Here is a 20,146-nt window from a genome sequence, read left to right on the forward strand (position 1 = left end):
CTCAGTCTGGGTACCACGTAACTCTGCCGCTTCCTTGGCTCCCGCAGGCTCTTCGGGTCAGCAGGCTCCGGCGCAGGGGGGACGGAGGGCGAGGGAGAAGGTAAGGTCCTGCCACACGCTCCCTGCTGGCTCCCGGGCTCAGAATCCCAGGGCCTCTCCCAAGCCCTCCACCCTGGCCCAGGGGTCCCACACGAGGCCCCCCAGGCTTGGCCTGCCCCTGGGGATGGGAGCGGGAGCCAAGGTGCTGACTGGAGCCGGGATAAGCTGACATGGTGCTAACGAACCATCATCTGGGGGCTTTGCCACGATGGAGGCAAACGCCCGATTGTCTGTCCCCTCTGGCAGGTTGTCCCCATGTCCTCCAGGCTAATGGTGAGCATCGGGGGGGAGGGGGCTACCTGCCCTTCCCAGGACCCTCCAGAACAGGGCAGCTTTGCCAGCAGGAGGCACTGCCCACTGCCCAGCAGAACTTGTCTTTCTTTCACCCCGTCTGCTCTGTCTTGGATAGGGGTGCAGCCCCCTGGCACTCCGTTGCTGTGCATCGTACCAGGGCTTGCAAGGCCAAGGCTGCTAGGTGCTGCCAGCCCCTGGCATTTGCCAGAGAGTTTTCCTGGGATCCCGCACACTGGCGAGATCCATTTCTGCAGGATGGGGCACCGGCTGGGTTATTTGCACCAGGGCGAGGCGCCGTCTGGGTTTCTGGTGCGGGAGAAAGTGCTCGCGCAGCCTCTCGCCCAGCGCCCGAGGAGCCCACACTGGCACAGGTGCATCTTGCTTCTCTGTGGGCCGCGGCACACCGGCTGGAGTTCCACCTGGCGAATGCTCTGGGCTCCTTCAACCTGCCGCCCTGCGCCATACGCTCCCAGGCCATCTATGCCGACCAGGAACACCGGCGGGAAATGAACATCCGGCTGCAGCGCCGGAGGCGCCGGAAAAGCCAGCTGGGAGAAAGAGCCACCGAGGTCACATCCGGGACAGTCGGAGCATCTAACCTGGAGCGCCGTGGGCACCTGTGTGCCCTGCAGGAGAGGATGCAGGCCCGGCGGAGGAAGCTGTCCCCGTCACTCAACAGCGCCGCCTCCAAAGAGGAGAGCCGCCTCCCGGCCTTGGACGAAAGTTAGGGTTGGGGTTTGCAGTTGGTAATAAACCTCTGTTTTGCGTGCAATCTGCAGGAGTGATCTGGGGCCCGACACAGCAGCAGGGGGAGGGCAGGGTCTAGTGGCTGGCACTACTGTTGCCAGGTGTCCAGTTTTCGACAGGAAGGCCTGGTCGAAAAGGGACCCTGGCGGCTCCGGGCAGCACCGCTGACCAGGCCGTTAAAAGTCCACTTGGCGGCACAGCGGGGCTAAGGCAGGTTCCCGGCCTGCCGTGGCTTCACGCAGCGCCCAGAAGTAGCGGTATGTCCCCCTTCCAGTTCCTACGCATAGGGGCAGCCAGGAGGCTCTGCCCGCTGCCCCCTCCCCAAGCGCCAGCTTCACAGCTCCCATTGGCCGTGGTTCCCAGCCAATGGGAGCTGTGGGGGCAGCATCTGCGGACAGGGCAGCGCACCGAGCCCCCTGGCCGTGCCTCCGCGTAGGAGTTGGAGGGGGAACATGACACTGCTTTCAGGAGCTGTCTGAGGTAAGCGCCTCAGCCCCAGCCGGGGGAGGGGGGAGCTGCTGGAGGAGTTTTTAGTTTCAGTTTGGTGCTGGGTGGTGGAACGCAGGGAACCCCAAGGCTGGGGTTTAAGCTCCCTGCCCCCCAGAAGGACTTGACTGAGGGGTCCCGGTCAGGAGCACCGCCAGCTTTTTTGCCGCCCTCGTACCGCCGACGACCGGGGCAGCCGAAGATCCAGCCGCCGCGGTCGCCGTCCCCCAAATGTTAGCGTCCTAGGCGACCGCCTAGGTCACCTAATAGGTTGTGCCGTTCCTGGTCCTGGTTGTACCTACAAGCTCTGTTGTAGCCTGCGTTCCTACTGTCCACTAAACCTTCCGTGTTACTGGCTGGCTGAGAGTCCCGGTGAATCCCAGGAAGCGGGGTGCAGGGCCCTGATTCCCCCACACTCCGTGACGATGAGCGAGTGAGTGAGGGTGGGGAGAGTGAGCGACGGAGGGAGGGGGGATGGAGTGAGAGGGGGCGGGAAATTATATGCAGAGACCACAAGCTGGGGTTGTGAGTAGGATAAAACCCTTCTGTCTGGCAATATCTCCCAGCACGTGACTGTCTAGAACCTGCCCCTGCTCCCTTTGAAAGGAACAGCCATCAAATGACACCCTGTAGGGTGACCAGACAGCAAGTGTGAAAAATCGGAATGGGGGTGAGGGGGTAATAGGAGCCTATATAAGAAAAAGACCAAAAAAGTCGGGACTGTAGGAAGCAGTTCAGGGAAGTATGCACGGACCCCCCAGGGCCGGACAGACCATCCCCAGGGCCCTGCACCTGCCCTGCCTCGGACCCTGCAGCGCTCTGGGCAGGCCCATGGTGTGCCCCTCCCCCGGCTGGCTTTGTGCCCCAGGGGATGCAGCTACCCCTGGGCTTGGCCCTCTGCCCCCTCCTGCCGTTGTGGATGCGGGAGCCAGGCTAGGGCGTGCGCCTGGAGGAGGGGACCCAGCCCCACTGGCTGCCGGGGGCTGCCTCTGGTTAGAGCCGCTGAGTTCAGACCCTGGCTGCCTGGGGAGCCCTTCCTTGGCTAACATGCCCCTGCAGGCCACCTGCTCCGGCAGTCACTGCCCTGCAGCCTCAGCCCAAGGGGCTGGAGGGGTGGGACTAGCTGCAGCCAGGAGCAGTGAGCACTGCGGCTGGTACCAGCCTGGGGGTTGGGAACCTGTTGGAGCCAGCGCTGCCTGCAGTGCTCCAGTGCATCCGCCCCCAGGCCTGTTGCTTTCTGTGGGGCCCAGGGGGAGCAGCTGCAGAATCCGGTATGTGGCTCCCAGGGGCTGCCTGGGGCCCCTTCCCAGCCTGCTGAGCGTGCCCCCTGGGGAGGGACTGAATGGCCCGGGCAGACTCAGACCCCTCCCCCCAACACACAGCCGGCTAGCCCTGGCTGGGCCTGCTCCAAGGGGACTGTAACGATGCGGTTCTGGCGGGACCCAACTGAGAGTGCCGATTCAGGACAAATTGCTAAAACAGGGCAGTTACCGCCCAAGGCTGGGGTTTTTCCACCTCTAAGGCAAACCAAACCAGCCAGACTAAGAGGACTTTGGTCTCACCCCACTGGCTAACCACAAGTCACACAAGCAATTCCCTTAGACACTCCAGTTCCCAGTATCACCACCTGTGCCACTTGTTATGGGGACAAATGGTTATGAAAACTGTCACGGACTCACAGATCGTGCCCATTCTTGGCCCCGTGCGGTCCGTGGGGGGGTGCCCCTTTCAGTGCGACAGCCCTTCTCGGGGGTCCACTCTCTCCCGGGGTCAGGCCCCTCCACCTCCTGGAGCCGCACCTCTCAGAGCCTTAGCACGTCTGTCTCTCGCCGTGGGCCCCCTCAGGGAGTCCACTCGCTCTGGACCCCCCAGGCCTTCACCCCCGAAGGGATTGATGCCACCCTGTTCTCTAGACCGGAGTGACTCTCAGCCAGCATAAAACAGGAGGGTTTATTGAGGGTTGAACACAGCACAGGAAACTCTCAGGCCTGGCCTCCCTCAGCCCAGCACATCCCAGTCTCTCTCAGTATCATAGAATCATAGAATCATAGAATATCAGGGTTGGAAGGGACCTCAGGAGGTCATCTAGTCCAACCCCCTGCTCAAAGCAGGACCAATTCCCAACTAAATCATCCCAGCCAGGGCTTTGTCAAGCCGGGCCTTAAAAACCTCCAAGGAAGGAGACTCCACCACCTCCCTAGGTAACGCATTCCAGTGCTTCACCACCCTCCTAGTGAAATAGTGTTTCCTAATATCCAACCTAGACCTCCCCCACTGCAACTTGAGACCATTGCTCCTTGTTCTGTCATCTGCCGCCATTGAGAACAGCCGAGTTCCATCCTCTTTGGAATCCCCTTTCAGGTAGTTGACGGCTGCTATCAAATCCCCCCTCATTCTTCTCTTCTGGAGACTAAACAATCCCAGTTCCCTCAGCCTCTCCTCATAAGTCATGCGCTCCAGACCCCTAATCATTTTTGTTGCCCTCCGCTGGACTCTTTCCAATTTTTCCACATCCTTCTTGTAGTGTGGGGCCCAAAACTGGACACAGTACTCCAGATGAGGCCTCACCAATGTCGAATAAAGGGGAACAATCACGTCCCTCGATCTGCTGGCAATGCCCCTACTTATACAGCCCAAAATGCCGTTAGCCTTCTTGGCAACAAGAGCACACTGTTGACTCATATCCAGCTTCTCGTCCACTGTGACCCCTAGGTCCTTTTCTGCAGAACTGCTACCTAGCCATTCGGTCCCTAGTCTGTAGCTGTGCATGGGATTCTTCCGTCCTAAGTGCAGGACTCTGCACTTGTCCTTGTTGAACCTCATCAGGTTTTTTTTGGCCCAATCCTCTAATTTGTCTAGGTCCCTCTGTATCCGATCCCTACCCTCTAGTGTATCTACCACGCCTCCTAGTTTAGTGTCATCGGCAAACTTGCTGAGAGTGCAGTTCACACCATCCTCCAGATCATTAATAAAAATATTAAACAAAACCGGCCCCAGGACCGACCCTTGGGGCACTCCGCTTGAAACCGGCTGCCAACTAGACATGGAGCCATTGATCACTACCCGTTGAGCCCGACGATCTAGCCAGCTTTCTATCCACCTTATAGTCCATTCATCCAGCCCATACTTCTTTAACTTGGCAGCAAGAATACTGTGGGAGACCGTATCAAAAGCTTTGCTAAAGTCAAGGAATAACACATCCACTGCTTTCCCCTCATCCACAGAGCCAGTTATCTCATCATAGAAGGCAATTAGGTTAGTCAGGCACGACTTCCCCTTGGTGAATCCATGCTGACTGTTCCTGATCACTTTCCTCTCCTCTAAGTGTTTCATAATTGATTCCTTGAGGACCTGCTCCATGATTTTTCCAGGGACTGAGGTGAGGCTGACTGGCCTGTAGTTCCCCGGATCCTCCTTCTTCCCTTTTTTAAAGATGGGCACTACATTAGCCTTTTTCCAGTCATCCGGGACCTCCCCCGATCGCCATGAGTTTTCAAAAATAATGGCTAATGGCTCTGCAATCACATCCGCCAACTCCTTTAGCACCCTCGGATGCAGTGCATCCGGCCCCATGGACTTGTGCACGTCCAGTTTTTCTAAATAGTCCTGAACCACTTCTTTCTCCACAGAGAAAGTGTTAACACTTGATTGGTGGTGGTCAGACCCGTGCTTTTGCTATCTGGTCAGTGAAAACCGGCTTGGGACCAGCTCCAACTACCTTAAGGCCTTGAAGGGAAAACAGTTGAAAAGTTCAGGCTACTGTGTCCTTAAGGTGTCTGCTTCCCCCTAATGGCCGCTGGCTGACATAACGACTGCTCGGATTAAGGGGGGTCACTAGTAACTTTCACAGAAAGAAAGAGTGGAACAAAAGAATAATAAAGGCACCTCAACTTTTCCTCATTTATGTAGGACAGTCTTATAATATGCATCCAGATACCCTCCAAACACACAAGCTGAAAATTGTTCCACTTTACTGCAGTTCTGTAACCATATGGGAACCAATCCTGTCTGTGTTCTGTGCACATCTAAAATTCCTGCTGAATGACCTGCCCTGGGAGCGAGTTACCAGTGACCCAGGGCTGTGGCGGAAGGAGGGTGTAGATGGGGGGGGGAGAGCCCAGGGCTGGGGCAGCAGGAGGGTGCGGGTGGTGGGGGAGAGCCCAGGGCTGGGGCAGCGGTGGGTGTGGCGAGGAGCCCAGGGCTGGGACAGGGGGCAGCCAAAAAATTTTTTGCTTGGGGTGGCAAAAAAACTAGAGCCGGCCCTGCCTGGCTGGGATGATTTAGTTGGGAATTGGTCCTGCTTTGAGCAGGGAGTTGGACTAGATGACCTCCTGAGGTCCCTTCCAACCCTGATCTTCTATGATTCTATGTCTGGAGTGGATGACAACACCTGACCTTCTGCAATGACAAGAAATGGACGTGAGACAAGCGGGGGGGTGGGGTGGGGGGGGCAATTCTTGTATTGCACCAGCGCCCGGTGGGGCGAGAGAAGCGAAAAGCAGCATCTCTCTTTCCCAGCAGAAGGTGGCCCACAATACAAGCTATTCCCGTGTCTCTCTGATGGCCTGGATGCTGGGACGGGACCGGCTGCAGCTCGGGGGCAGGCCAGACCCTGGAGTGTTATTGAAATCAGGTTATGGCTTTGCAGGCCCCTCCTTTCCTGAGCTGGGCTGGCTGCAGCACCTGACGCGGCCGCCGGTGGGAGCGGGCCCAGCAGAGGCCCCGGCGGGGTCCGGGCACCGGGTGGGGCTGGCTGCGGGGTTGGCCAGGGAAGGGTGCAGGCCTAGGCAGGCAGTGGGCGGGGCCCGAGTGGAGGGGCGGAGCCCCGTGAGCACATATGCAGATGTATGTGCAAGCAGAGCATTCTGGGAGTGGGAGCAGCCTGCCGAGCAAGGACCAAATTTGGCACCTGGGGCTCGGTGTGGAGAAGGGTGGGACCCCGGGCCACGTCGGGGCAGCTCGCGGCAGTCGGGGCCGGTGTGGATGGGGCTGGCGGTCAGTCCGAGTTGGGCCCCACCGTGTGTGGAGAGTATGAGGCGAGCGAGGGCGGGCGGCGGCTGGGCGTTGGGAACTCATACTTACCTGGCAGGGGAGATACCATGATCACGAAGGTGGTTTTCCCAGGGTGAGGCTCATCCATTGCACTGCGGGTGTGCTGACCCCTGCGATTTCCCCAAATGCGGGAAACTCGACTGCATAATTTGTGGTAGTGGGGGACTGCGTTCGCGCTCTCCCCTGGCGATTGGTCAAAGACAGAGAAACCCCCGAGGGGCTGTTTCAAGCACTATGTGTTCTCCCTTCCCTTGTGAGGGAGCGGGCTCCGGGCGCTTAGTGCGTGTCTGTCCCTGTCTGTGTGACTGTGCTGCGGGGGGCTCTAGGAGGGCTACTATCTTGTTCTGCTTCTAAGGAACTCTCAGCGCGTTCTAGCGATGGGGCAAAGCTCGGAAGTGCTTCCTTCTGCTCTGTCAGCGGGAGGTCAGGCTGCTGGCTGCTTTGTGGCTTTCCTGGGCTTTTGCATCTGATCTGCTCTGTAGTCTGCCTTTGGGGGGCTTCAACCAGGGCCTTCTTTTGCCCTAAGGGGAGCTGCCTGGCTGCTCTGCCTCTTTCCCTGCTTGCAGCTTTTTGCCCGTCCCTCCTTCTTGGGTTCTTTTTCCTTTGACGGGAGGATGGCTGTCCCACCTGGTCCCCTCGTCCAACATGCAGGCTCACCCCCTGCCCTGGGGCCGCTTTGGCTTTTGCTGTCTGTGCTACAGGGACTAGGCTGGCACAACCCCATGGCAGAAGAGGTCTTTCCGTCGCTTTAGGCCCACCGCCTCCCCGAATGCCCTTAGCTACTCTGGGGGTTAGGTCGGCGTGGCCGTGTCGCCCAGGAGCAGGTTTCCCTTTTGCACACCCCTGACGGAGGCAGCTGTTTTGAAGTAACTGTTCAGTACACACCAACCCTCAGGCCTGGTCTGCACAGGGAACGTACGTCAGCACAGCTACATCAGTGCGGGCCATGGTCGGAAGAATTCTTCCGTCGACCTCGCTCCCGCCTTTCAGGGAGGTGGATGCCCTATGCCAACTAGGGTGACCAGACAGCAAATGTGAAAAATCAGGACAAGGGGTGGGGGGTAATAGGAGCCTAGATAAGAAAAAGACCCAAACATCGGGACTGTCCCTATAAAATTGGGACATCTGGTCACCCTAACACCAACAAGAGAACAGAACTAAAGCTGAGCGCAAGGCGTTACGTCTACACGAGCATCCAGAATCTGGGTGTGCCCTGGCAAGTTCAACGCTGCCGAAATAAACCAGAAAACAAGGAGCTCGTCAGGTCCCTCTGCTAGCACCCACATCTGGTGTCTGATTTACCATCTTCCCAGCTACCAGTCAACGTTAAAGACCTAAAGTCAACCTATCGGCGTAAGTACAGATTGTTAGATGGAAATTAAAAGGAGCTGCTGTCACGAGTGTTAAGTGCCTGCAAGCAGCATGCAGACCGTTTAAAGACACCGTAATTAGAGGCTCGGATGAAACGTATGCCCTAAATCAGAAACGACAATAGGAGGACCAGAAGAACGCCACCCTAGGTAAACGGCTGAGTAATGGAGGCCATTAGAGGCAAAAAGTCATCCTTCAAAAGTTGGAAATCAAATCCTAGTGAGGAGACTAGGAAGGTGCATGAACTCTGGCCAGTTGTGTCAAAGTACAAGTCAGACCAAGAAAGAATCTGAGAAGCAACGTGCTAAAGACACAAAAGGGAACCATAAGAATGTTTTTAAGTACATCGGAAGCAGGCAGCCTGCCAAAGAGGCGGCGGGGCCACTAGCTGACAAAGGAGCACTCTAGGAAGACGAGGCCATTGCAGAGAAGCTCCATGAATTCTTTGCAGTGGTCCTCACTGCAGAGGACGGGAGGGAGAGTCCCACCTCGGAGCTGTCCTCATTGGGTGACAAATCTGAAGTACCATCCCAGTATAAGAGGTTTTAGAACAAATTGTTCAATTAAACAGGAATAAGTCACCAGGACCAGATGGCATTCGACCACAAATTCTGAGGGAACTCAAATATGAAATTGCAGAACTACTAGTCGTAGTACGCAAGCTACCGCTGAAGCAAGCCTCTGTTGCAGACGACTGGCAGGTAGCTAATCTAACGCCAATTTTTAAACGGGCTCCAGGGGTGACCCTGGCAGTTGCAGGCCGGTGAGCCTGACTTCAGTAAGGGGAAAATTGGTAGAAACTAGAGTAAAGAATGATCAGACACCCAGATAAACAGGCTATGTTGGGAAAGGGTGAACACAGCTTTTGTAAGGGGAACTTGTACCTCACCAGTCTTCTAGAATTCTTTGAGGATCTCAACAAGCATGTGGATGAGGATGATTCAGTCGATATAGCGAACTGGGATTTTCAGAAAGCCTTTGACAGGGTCTCTCACCAAAGGCTCGAAAGAAAACTAAGTGGTTATGGGATAAGAACGTAAGAACGGCTATACTGGGTCAGACCAAAGGTCCACCTAGCCCAGTATCCGGTCTGCCGACAGTGGCCAATGCCAGGTGCCCCAGAGGGAATGAACAGAACAGGGAATCATCAAGTGATCCATCCCCTGTCGCCCATTCCCAGCTTCTGGCAAACAGGGGTTAGCAAGGGATACCACTGGCTAATAGCCATTGATGGACCTATCCTCCATGAATTTATCTAGTTATTTTTTCAACCCTGTTATAGTCTTGGCCTTCACAATATCCCCTGGCAAGGAGTTCCACAGGTTGACTGTGTGTTTTGTGAAGAAATACTTCCTGTTGTTTTAAACCTGCTGCCTATTAATTTCATTTGGTGACCCCTAGTTCTTGTGTTATAAGTAAATAATACTTCCTTATTTACTTTCTCCACACCAGTCATGATTTTATAGACCTCTATCATATCCACCCTTAGTCATCTCTTTTCCAAGCTGAAAAGTCCCAGTTTTATTAATCTCTCCTCATACGGCAGCCATTCCACACACCTAATCATTTTTGTTGCCCTTTTCTGAATCTTTCCAATTCCAATAGATCTTTTTTGAGATGGGGTGACCACATCTGCACGCAGTATTCAAGGTGTAGGTGTACCCTGGATTTATATAGAGGCAATATGATATTATCTGTCTTATTATCTATCCCTTTCCTAATGATTCCCAACACTCCGCTGCACATTGAGTGGATGTTTTCAGAGAACTATCCACAATGACTCCACAATCTCTTTCTTGAGTGGCAACAGCTAATTTAGCCCCCATCATTTTATATGTATAGTTGGGTTTATGTTTTCCAATGTGCATTACTTTGCATTTATCAACACTGAATTTCTCCTGCCATTTTCTTGCCCAGTCACCCAGTGTTGAGAGATCCTTTTGTAGCTCTTCACAGTCTGCCTGGGACTTAACTATCTTGAGTAGTTTTGTATCATCTGCAAATTTTGCCATCTCACTGTTTACCCCTTTTCCCAGAGCGTTTATGAAGAAGTTGAGCAGTGCTGGTCCCAGTATGGACCCCGGGGGACACCTGGGGATAAGAGGGAAATTCCTCTTCTGACACTGGCAGAGCAGGTGCCAGCTCATGCCAAGGCCCCTAGGCCTTACTGACAAGTGACAAACGCATGGCTGGGAACCAGTCTTGCTTACCTGTTAGTGTTGTTAAAACAGGCGTTCGATTTATACAAATGTATTTTGTGTTTAGACTTTATGAACAGCGTGTGAGTTGCTGTAGGCATTATTCTCACCTATAATATCCTTAGCCCATGTTATAAGGTGATATATAAGCGTTGGCACTAAAACTGTAATGCCCTTTGCCGCCCCGAGTCAGGAGAGATGCATAACCAAGTGTGAAATGCTCATTTACCAGAAGAGGCGTCATCTCCTTTCCAACAAGAGACGACCCTGAGACATCCGACAAGCCACCATGGATCATCCGAGGACAAAAGACTCGGCTGATTGCTCCCCCTCACACCCACGAGGAGGCGGAGACCTGCACAAATACTTGCCCCATCAGCTTGAGCTCTGGGGGAATGGAATAAAATCCCTGTCCAGAAGAATCTGTCCCCCACAGCTGCTGCTTGGACTTCAGGGAGACGGCACGCCTGCTAAGCATAAGCAAGGGAGCCCGGCTGTTTGGCTAGAGTTAGCCCTAAGGGACATTCAGAGCTTGCGTGTTACAGCAGCTTCTACTACTGTTTGAAACCTGAGACTGTAACTCCTTTGTGTGTCTGTGTAGCAGGGTGGTCACCCGCTCCTGCTCTGAGGGGTTTAAACAGCCCTTGGAAAGGACTGGGGTTGAGAGAGACTACCCTGGGCTGATTGGGGGAAGTAGCTGCAGCTGGGCCATGCCCCAATCAGAGCCCAGCTGGCCCTATAAAGAGGCTGGGAGCCGGGAGCTCAGCAGTCTCTCTCTGTGTTCAGAAGGAGACAGGCCTGGCCGTAGGGCGCAGAGATAGCTTACCTGGGTGGAGTAGGGCTGGGGAAAGGCAGAGGAGCTGGGGTGCTCCAGCCTGGAAAGCCCCAGGCTGTGGCCTAGTACTAGGCTAAGAGGTACTGGGGGTTGCAGAGGGCAGCCCAGAGATAGGCCAAGGCAGCAGGTCCAAACCCTCCTTGCCTGTGATGAGTGGCCTATACTGCAGTCTGCCCCAGCGAGTGGGGGCTAGTTGGTGACTGGCAGTGGCCTTACACTGAGGGGAGGTGGGGTTAGCAGGTGGGGGTTCCCCTGGGAGGGGAGACCCAGGGTGTGGGGGTACTGCCAGGGGGCAGCACCCAGAGCAAGGAGAACCGGGGTCCTGGGAGGGACACGGGGGCTAGTAAGGACAAGGCGGATCACCGGCCTGCAGAGGGCGCTCTGGGCTGGATTGAGCTGATTCCCCGGAGTAACCAGCAGGAGGCGCCGCAGGGGTGAGTCCGACCCCCTTACAGTATGTTTACTTGCTTTAACCTGGTAAGTAAGTTTATTTCTTTTCCTAGTTAGCAAAGGTTTAGCTAGTTTATTATAGGATAGGCCACCAACATTGTCTTCGGTTTGAGATCTGAGGTGCAATTGACCGGTCCGAGTGACCGGAATATTGTTATGGGTTTTGGTGCAAGGGACCATCTGTCACAGGCAGGCTCATCTGGGTGGCAAGGTAGAGTCAGGGTGCCCAAGGGGGCTGCCTGTGCCTCCATGTTCAGGCTGTTCTAGTGCCTGAGGAGTTCACACTTGATACTTGGTGTGAAAGCGAAGTGTGTAACATACAACCATGAGGAGCTCTGCTGTCTGTCAGCCCCAGGGGCTCGGGCTGCACTAGAAAGGGAAGTTTCTAGCTTGCCTGGTTCAGGAACGGGAAGGGAAATAAAGAGAACCCACGTTACATTTTTGAAAAAAGAATCCTCATGATTTTTTAAGCCAATCTCATGATTTTGGGGAGTCTGACTCATGATTTTCCCATGGGGAGGGTGGCAACACTGAAGTTAGGGATTATTATTCAGCATTTACATTACAGTAGGTTTGGGGGGGGGGGAGAGAGAGAGAGAGATCAGGATTGGGACCCCTGTGTGCCGGGTGCAGCACACCACCTCGTGCCTTGTCTTGATTTTACAACACGCTGGCAGCTGAGCCCCCTGCCCTGGGACCCCCATCAGCCCCTCACTCCACTGCTGTCTGGCTCAGGGCGTGCTCTGCCCACGGGCCCACTCAGCTGATGTGCCATGGACCTGGCTACAGAAAGCAAGGACCTGTAGCAAGAAGCCCAGCCCCTGCGCGACCCCTGGGAAGAGACTCCAATGGGCACAGCGCCCAGCAGCAGGCTCTGCCCCCCAGCGCACCTGCCCCTCCCCCCCTAGACCAGGAAGAGCTGGCCTGGCAGTATGGCCCCAAGGCGATTTCACACTAGGGGGCAGGGCAAGGCCCAGCTCTTGGCCCCTCCAGGAGAATGGGGCCAGCAGCTCCCTCTGTCACCCGGCTTAGCGGGCACTGCAGCAGCAGGGCTGGGCCGAGACATCTCCCGGAGCCAGGCTCTAGCCCACCCACGTGTGACAAGTGGAAACATCGGCTAGGAATCCTGCGCCCACATTTCCCTGCACACGGCGTTTCTTCGCAGTGTGTGCGCAGCACGGCCCAGGCTTCACCCCGCAGTCAGTCCGCGGGCTGGATCCGTCACTTCCCGGCCGTGACCCGCCAACGCTCCTCCAGACTCCCCCGCCCACACTGCAGGGACCAGGTCGGCTCTCCCATGCAAATGCTGCCTCAGCTGAGGGGCAGGGTCCCGGCCGTGGGCAGCCCCCGCCCCAGGCAGGAGCTAGGGCAGGGCCAGAATTCTCCCCTTGCCGCTTAGGGCCGTTTAACAGCAGTGCAGGGGTCTTCACAACCCTGGTTCTACTGAGCGCACTGCCGAGCTGGCCGCAGACAGGCGCCTCTCACTGGCCGGCCGAGTGGAACAGAGGCACTAAGGGACTGGCTCAAACTGTCCCGCCCGAGAGGCCAAAGCAACTCCCCTGCCTGGGGGATTCCCCCCCCCCAGCTGAGAACACAGGGGGGGCAAAGGGCTGGGCTCTGGGGGCGCGGGAGTGGCTCAAGGAAGGGAGGCAGAGACAGAGCCTGGAAACGGGGGTCACTGCAGCTTGGTCAGCCTTTAATCCTTATTTCCCTGGCTCCCCCAGGGCTGCCTGTGCTGTGCGCCAGGACACGCATACAGCCGCCTCTCTGCCCGCGCTGGCTGGGTGTCCCCGCAGATGCTGGTGGGGGGGTGCAGCTCCCCCAGATTGTACACATCTCCCCCAGGGCTGCCTGAGCCGTGTGCCAGGCCATGGATACACCCGCCTGTCTGCCCGCGCTGGCTGGGTGTCCCCGCAGACGCTGGGAGGGGGGTGCTGCTCCCCAAGATTGTACACGTCTCCCCCAGGGCTGCCTGTGCCGTGTGCCAGGCCGCGGATACACCCGCCTCTCTGCCCGCACTGGCTGGATGTCCCTGCAGACGCTGGTGGGGGGTGCTGCTCCCCCAGATTGTACACGTCTCCCCCAGGGCTGCCTGTGCCGTGTGCCAGGCCGCGGATACACCCGCCTGTCTGCCCGCGCTGGCTGGGTGTCCCCACAGACGCTGGGAGGGGGGTGCTGCTCCCCAAGATTGTACAAGTCTCCCCCAGGGCTGCCTGTGCCGTGTGCCAGGCCGCGGATACACCCGCCTCTCTGCCCGCACTGGCTGGATGTCCCTGCAGACGCTGGTGGGGGGTGCTGCTCCCCCAGATTGTACACGTCTCCCCCAGCGTCTGTCCCAGACTCGCTGCCCGGAGCTCCCGGGGTGGGGCAGGGGGGCTGCAGTCCCAGGGGCCCAGTCTCAGGAGGTGGGGAGGCCACGTGGCTCACCCTGGGGGAAGAGTGAGACCCTGGGGGGTCTGGCCCACTGCAGGGCTCCTTCCAGAGACAGTTCAAGGGCCTGTGGGTTTGACTTTGGGGGGAGGGGGGTCCAGACCCAGAAGCCTCCACTCCATGGGGGACCTTGCAGGCCAGCGCCCACATCCTGCTCAGAGAAGATCTGTGCTGCTGCCCCAGCCAGAGGCTCCAAGTGGGTGCGACCTGCGCAGAGCAAGCTGCAGGAGATGCACCGTGAGGGGGCAGGGCAGTGAGATTGGAGTGGCTGAGCCCGGGGAGGGGCTAGGCGGGGTGCCCGGAGCGCAGGCTGGGGCTTTGCCTGGGGCCGAGGAGCCGGGTCCCCTCCCCGGCAGAGAACGGTGGGGTGCAGGCAGCCGGCGCTGAGGGCAGCTGGACTGTCCCGAGGCACTGAAGGTGAAGCTAGGGAGCCAGCACGCGGCACCACGGTGAGTTCAGAGGCTGGGGAGAAACCCCCACGCAGGCCCCCCAGCCTGGTCTCCGCCCTTTCCCCGTCCTGCAGGAGGGGCTCACGAGGTCTTGGCTTTCCGGCGCTGGCTGCCCCAGGCCAGCAGGGACAGGGTGGTCGTCACGGCTCCCAGGATCCCATAGAAGAGCAGCAGGGGAAAGGTGCCCTGCAAAGCGAAGCCGGCGGGTGAGAAGTGCTGGGGGGAGGGGGGTGTCTGCTCCCCCGACCCTGAGGCCCCGTGCTGCTGCCCCCAGCTCAGCCCGTGTTTCTGGCCCTGGGGGTCGGCCCAGAGGCGATTCCAGCCCTGGCGCACAGCCAAGCGAGCAGGAATCGCGCACAGCCGGCCGTATCCCCTGCAGCCTCCAGGCCCCCCACCCCTGAGGCAGTCGCTCCCGCAGCAGCCGCCCCAACCAGAGCCCCCGACTGCTGGAGAGACCAGACGCTACGGGGGAGAGTCCGGACGGCCCCAGCCCTGGGGTCCCTGTACTGCACCCCCCCCCACGCGTCTCCCCCTGAGCGGAGACGGGCACCCACCCCGCCTGACACACGGCCCAGGCCCCCCGGCCCCTCACCTTGCGCAGACGCTACGGGGGAGAGTCCAGACGGCCCCAGCCCCGGGGTCCCTGTACTGCACCCCCCCCCACGTGTCTCCCCCTGAGCGGAGATGGGCACCCACCCCGCCTGACACACGGCCCAGGCCCCCCGGCCCCTCACCTCGCGCAGACGCTACGGGGGAGAGTCCGGACGGCCCCAGCCCCAGGATCCCTGTACTGCACCTCCCCCCCACGCGTCTCCCCCTGAGCAGAGACGGGCACCCACCCCGCCTGACACACGGCCCCGGCCCCTCACCTCGCGCAGACACTACGGGGGAGAGTCCGGATGGCCCCAGCCCCGGGGTCCCTGTACTGCACCCCTCCCCACACGTCTCCCCCTGAGCAGAGACGGGCACCCACCCCGCCTGACACACGGCCCCGGCCCCTCACCTCGCGCAGACGCTACGGGGGAGAGTCCGGACGGCCCCAGCCCCGGGGTCCCTGTACTGCACCCCCCCACACACGCATCTCCCCCTGAGTGGAGACAGGCACCCACCCCGCCTGGCACACCCCCCGGCCCCTCACCTCGCGCAGACACTTGTAGCCGTGGTAGCTCCCGGAGCACAGGCACTGGACGAGCCCGGGGCCGTCGGGGCTGCACTGGGAGTTCTCTGGGCACAGCCAGGCTGAGCAGAACCAGACAGGAGACAAGGTTGGAACCAGGGCTGGGCCGAGGCCCCCACGCCGCAGCGGGGAGCAACGCGCAGACGGTGTGGGGAAAGCCCAGCTCCCGGGGGGCCCTTGCAGTGGTCCCTGCCTGGGCGAGGTTCAGGGAACTCAGGGGTGGGAGAACAGGCCAGGCCTGGTGGGGGAGGGCAGAGCCAGGCTGCTGAGGGCGGGGCGGTGCTGGGCCCAGGCCGGGCGGTGGGGGGCTGTATTTCTGTTGCACGTTTCGTTGTGGGGGAGCCTGGGGCAGGGAGGCGTGTGCAGGGGGCAGTACTGGACCGGGGGGGGGAGGGAGGGGCTATATTTCTGTTGCACGTTTCGTTGTGGGGGAGCCTGGGACAGGGAGGTGTGTGCAGGGGGGCAGCACTGGACCGGGGGGGGAGGGAGGGGCTGTATTTCTGTTGCACGTTTCGTTGTGGGGGAGCCTGGGACAGGGAGGTGTGTGCAGGGGGCAGCCCTGGACCGGGGGGGGAGGGGGGGGGAGGGGCTGTATTTCTGTTGCACGTTTCATTGCAGGCAGTGGCGGGGGAGCCCTGCCCTGGACACCCGCCGGGGATCCTGCCCCTGGTGCCTCCCAGTTCAGCTGCCGTGGGCTCCTTCCAGCCTGGGGCCTCGGGAGCTGTTATGGGGGCCCTCACCCCAGCACCTTTCCGAGCCCCCCAACCCATCCCAGGCCCCCCCAGTACTGAGCCCCTCTCCCCCCACCGTACCGAGCTCCCCCGAGCTGTTGCAGAGGTTCCTCTGCCCCTGGCAGGTTCGGCTGTCCCCGTGGGTGATGTTGAGGTCCCAGGCCATGCTCCCTCCAGGGCACTCCAGGGCACGCGGCAGGGATCTGGACAAGAGAGAGTCAGAGGAGCAGGGCTGCTCTGAGCGGTGGGGGGGTCCCTATTGCCCCACACCGGAGACCCCACCAGCTTCCCAGGAACCAGCAGCTAAGCTCCACACGGAGCCCCGTGTGTGTGTGTGTGGGGAGAGTCAGCCCCCCATCCGCCCCCGCACCCAGGGGCCCCTGAGCCCCTTCCCCCCCACTCTCCCTGTTGAGTCCCTGCCCCGCTGAGCCCCTATCCCTGCCCCCCTTTTCCTCCCAGCAGGACAGCACTGGTGCCCTCCCTGTCCCCAGGGCTGCAGGCCCCGCCCAGCCCGGCACTCACAGGCTCTGCAACCTGGTGAAGCCCTGGAAGGAGGTGTTGCTGATGTTCTCCAGGGGGTTCTCGGTCAGGTCACTGCAAACAGACGGATCCCGCGGCATTAACCCTCCGTTCCCAGGGCCTGCCCAGCACCCTGGGAGAACAGTGCACACCCAGGTCTTCCCCCGGCCTGGGCCGAGCACTCTCCCTGGGCTGGGGCTGCCCCCCCTCCCCTCCCCTCCCCGGGCAGGGCCTCAGGAGACCTGGCTCTGTCCCCACCCTGTTGAGAGACCTCGGGCGAGTCTCTGCCCCGCCTGGATCTGTCTTGTCCCCCCCTCCCAGCCCGCCTGGTCCAGGCAGACTGGGACCGTCCATCCCAGGGGGAGAAGCGCCTGGCACGACAGGACCCTCTAGGGCAAGGGGTGAGGCCGGAACAAGGGCTGGGCGAGCAGGTGCACCAGCCACCTCCCACTCCTGGGGAAGGTCCCGCAGCATTTCCCTGCCCTCACTCCTGGAGGGTGGGGGGAGGGGAGGGGAGGAAGGGTGCACTGCAGGGACTTGCCATGGTTAATGGAGGGGGAGGTAGCGTAACACCCCCCCAGAGAGCGCCAGCCCGGCGCAGCTCCCACACGGGGGAGCACAGGGATGGGCATATGGACTTCAGAGCAGCCAGCGGGGCAGGAGGGAGGGGAGGCCGGAGCAGGAGTCAGACACAAAGCTCTTCCCCCAGCAGAGGGGGGCCCGGCTGGGGGAGCCCCGAGGAGGGGCTGGGAGCGTCGCTGCTCCCCGGCAGGGACTGTCCCTCCCAGGGAGCGTGGAACAAGCTCAGGCTTGTGCTGAGAGGGGAAGGTCTAGCCCCCTCCCCCCCCGCCCTTCTCCAGCAGTCAGTGGGGGACGGGGAATGCAGCAGGCCCCGAGCCAGAGCAGCACAGGGGGTCTGGGGCTTGCACCCAGCCTGTCCCCGGCAAGGAGCTCCCTCCTCACCCCTGGCTCTAGAGCTCGAATTCCCAGGCCCCCCTACAGCGCACCCCCCCCCCCCCCGTGGGGTGGTTGGACTCACATGACAACAGCAGTGCTGGCATCCGGGAACCCAGCACCGAGGAACGTCAGTGAGCAGTTGCCCAGATCCAGCCTGGGAAGAGTAGAACAGTCAGAGGTACTGGGAGCCCCAATGCACCCCCCCAAATGCTATCCCCTCCCCCATCCCTTCCTTCTCCCACCTGCCCTGCACACGACTCCATACACCCCCCCATCCCCCTTCCTTCTCTATGCACCCCCAGGCCTCCATCCCCCCTGCACACGACTCCATACACCTCCCACCCCCACGTCCCTTCCTTCTCTATGCACCCCCAGGCCTCCATCCCCCCTGCACACCACTCCATACCCCCCACCCCCACCCCCCTTCCTTCTCCATACACCCCCCATCCCCCTTCCTTCTCTATGCACCCCAAGGCCTCCATCTCCCCCTGCACACGACTCCATACCCCCCCCCACCTTCCTTCTCCATGCACCCCCAGGCCTCCATCTCCCCCCTTCACACGACTCCATACACCCCCCACCCCCACGTCCCTTCCTTCTCCATCCCCCCACCCCCACATTTCCCCCATCCATATCCTTGTCCTAGGTAGGCACAAGGCTGGAGGGTCTGAGCTGGGCACCTGGGGCCAGACTGGCTCCATGGAGGGCTCTGCTGCCGTTCACACTGGGGGGTGGGGGGCTCCTACTGCCAACAGCGGTTCCAGGCTCTCCCCGCCTGCACTTGGCTCTTCCGGGATGCAGGGGCCCAGGGGGTGTCACCTCTGGGGGGCTCCCTGCCCCCCAGAGACTCAGCAGAGGTAGGGGTGAGGCACCCCCTGCCCAAGGCTGCGCCTCTCCTACCTATCCCACAACCAGCTGCCCCTCAGCCTGGCCGCAGAGACCCACTGGGGCCCTGGCGCTGCCAAGGCCCAGAAGGGAACCTCTGGGGGCAGCTGTCCAGGCTGCCCCATTGTTGGCTGCTCACGCTGGTCTGGGGGGCTGGGCATGCCCGGGGCCGGCTGCCCTGCCAGGGTCTAGGCCCAGCCCTGCGCCCCCCTGCCCGGTCAGCGCCCCACACCGCGCGGGCAGTGGGGAGGGGGACTGGCCCTGCTCGCTCGCTCACCCCACGATGACGGGCTCCGGCTCCCCGCTGAGGCAGCAGCGCCCGTGCAGCGCCAAGGCCGGGCGCGACGCGCAGTAACGGGCCACGCTGGAGCCGCTCCGCACCGGGCCCGGGCAGCAGCTGCACACCTGGGGGGGTGGGGGGGGGTCAGGTGAGGAGCCGGCCCCCAAACTCTGCACCCCTCCCGGCGGTGCCCGGCCCCGCTCCGGGACCCCCCCCCGCGGTGCCCGGCCCCTCTCCCGGACCCCCCCCCGGGATCCGCTCGGGCCGATCCCAGCCCGCACTTGTCTGAGCACAGCCCTGCCCCACGCAGCGTCCGGTCAGAGCGCGGTGCCCCCGGCACCCCCGGATCGGATCGGACCGCGCCGACCGGGCATCACCGGACCGACCCCGCCAACCCCCCGCCCCGGCAGCGTCCGGTCAGAGCGCCGTGCCCCCGGCACCACCGGACCGCGCCGACCGGGCATCACCGGACCGACCCCGCGCCCCGGCAGCGTCCGGTCAGAGCGCGGTGCCCCCGGCACCAGCGGACCGGACCGCGCCACGCCCCCCCCAGGCAGCGTCCGGTCAGGCACCCGGGCATCATCGGACCGGACCGATCCCGGCAGCGTCCGGCCAGGGACCCGGCACCCCCGGACCGGGCAGGACCGGACCGCCCCGCTCTCACCGCGCTCCGCCCGGCCGCGCCGCCCCGCCAGGCCGCCAGCCCGAGCAGCAGCCGCAGGACCCAGGCGCGGGGCCCGAGCCCGCTCGCCACCGGCCGCCCCATCTCCCCTCCGGCAGCCCCACGTGACGCGGGCGCGAGTCATGTGACGTAGGCCGCAGCTCTGGCGTCACATGGTCGCAGCCGGCAGGTCACGTGACAGCTCCCGCCGGGCCCCAAACAAGCCAGCCCCGCCCCCCCGCTGCAGGCTCCGCCTGGGGGCGGGGTCTCGCCACGTGACCCTGCCGCAGCCCCAAGACCTCGGGGTTGGGCCCCAAGAGACCCCCCCAGGTGTGACCCTCGCCCAGAGCCCCTCCCCCAGTGACCCGAGCCCCGCCCCCCTGTCACCCCCCCGCACCCCAACCCCTCCCCAATGACCCCCACTCAGAGCCCCTCCCTGTAACCCCCTGAACCCCCCAGCCCTGCCCTGCCCAGAGCCCTGCCCTCCCAAGCATGAACCCGCAAGCCCCTCCCTTCCCATGTGAC

General features: G+C 61.0%; 1 protein-coding gene and 1 non-coding gene across 2 annotated transcripts; one reads left to right on the forward strand and one right to left on the reverse strand.

Annotated features, from left to right (window-relative positions):
- Positions 1 to 6,700: 6,700 nt before the first annotated feature.
- Positions 6,701 to 6,864, forward strand: LOC135876923 (U1 spliceosomal RNA). The gene has a single exon (XR_010561334.1). It is a non-coding gene; the product is annotated as a U1 spliceosomal RNA (small nuclear RNA).
- A 7,628-nt stretch (positions 6,865 to 14,492) lies between these two features.
- On the reverse strand, positions 14,493 to 19,726 carry ATRAID (all-trans retinoic acid induced differentiation factor). The gene is made up of 7 exons (XM_065400613.1): positions 19,625 to 19,726; positions 18,958 to 19,085; positions 17,878 to 17,949; positions 16,842 to 16,913; positions 16,401 to 16,522; positions 15,550 to 15,650; positions 14,493 to 14,597 (listed from the first exon to the last, which is right to left on the reverse strand). Exons 1-7 carry the CDS (start codon positions 19,724 to 19,726, stop codon positions 14,493 to 14,495), a joined length of 702 nt encoding a protein of 233 aa, XP_065256685.1.
- Between the last annotated feature and the right edge of the window lie 420 nt (positions 19,727 to 20,146).

Source organism: Emys orbicularis, chromosome 3 (genome assembly GCF_028017835.1).
Source record: "Emys orbicularis isolate rEmyOrb1 chromosome 3, rEmyOrb1.hap1, whole genome shotgun sequence".
In the NCBI taxonomy this organism is placed as follows: Eukaryota; Metazoa; Chordata; order Testudines; family Emydidae; genus Emys; species Emys orbicularis.

Coding starts and splice junctions, on each gene's coding strand:
- ATRAID (XM_065400613.1), bottom strand. CDS start 19,726: ATGGGGCGGCCGGTGGCGAGCGGGCTCGGGCCCCGCGCCTGGGTCCTG. Junction 19,086..19,624: donor GCGCGGCCGGGCGGAGCGCG/GTGAGAGCGGGG, acceptor CCACCCCCCCAG/GTGTGCAGCTGCTGCCCGGG. Junction 14,598..15,549: donor GCTACAAGTGTCTGCGCGAG/GTGAGGGGCCGG, acceptor TTCGCTTTGCAG/GGCACCTTTCCCCTGCTGCT.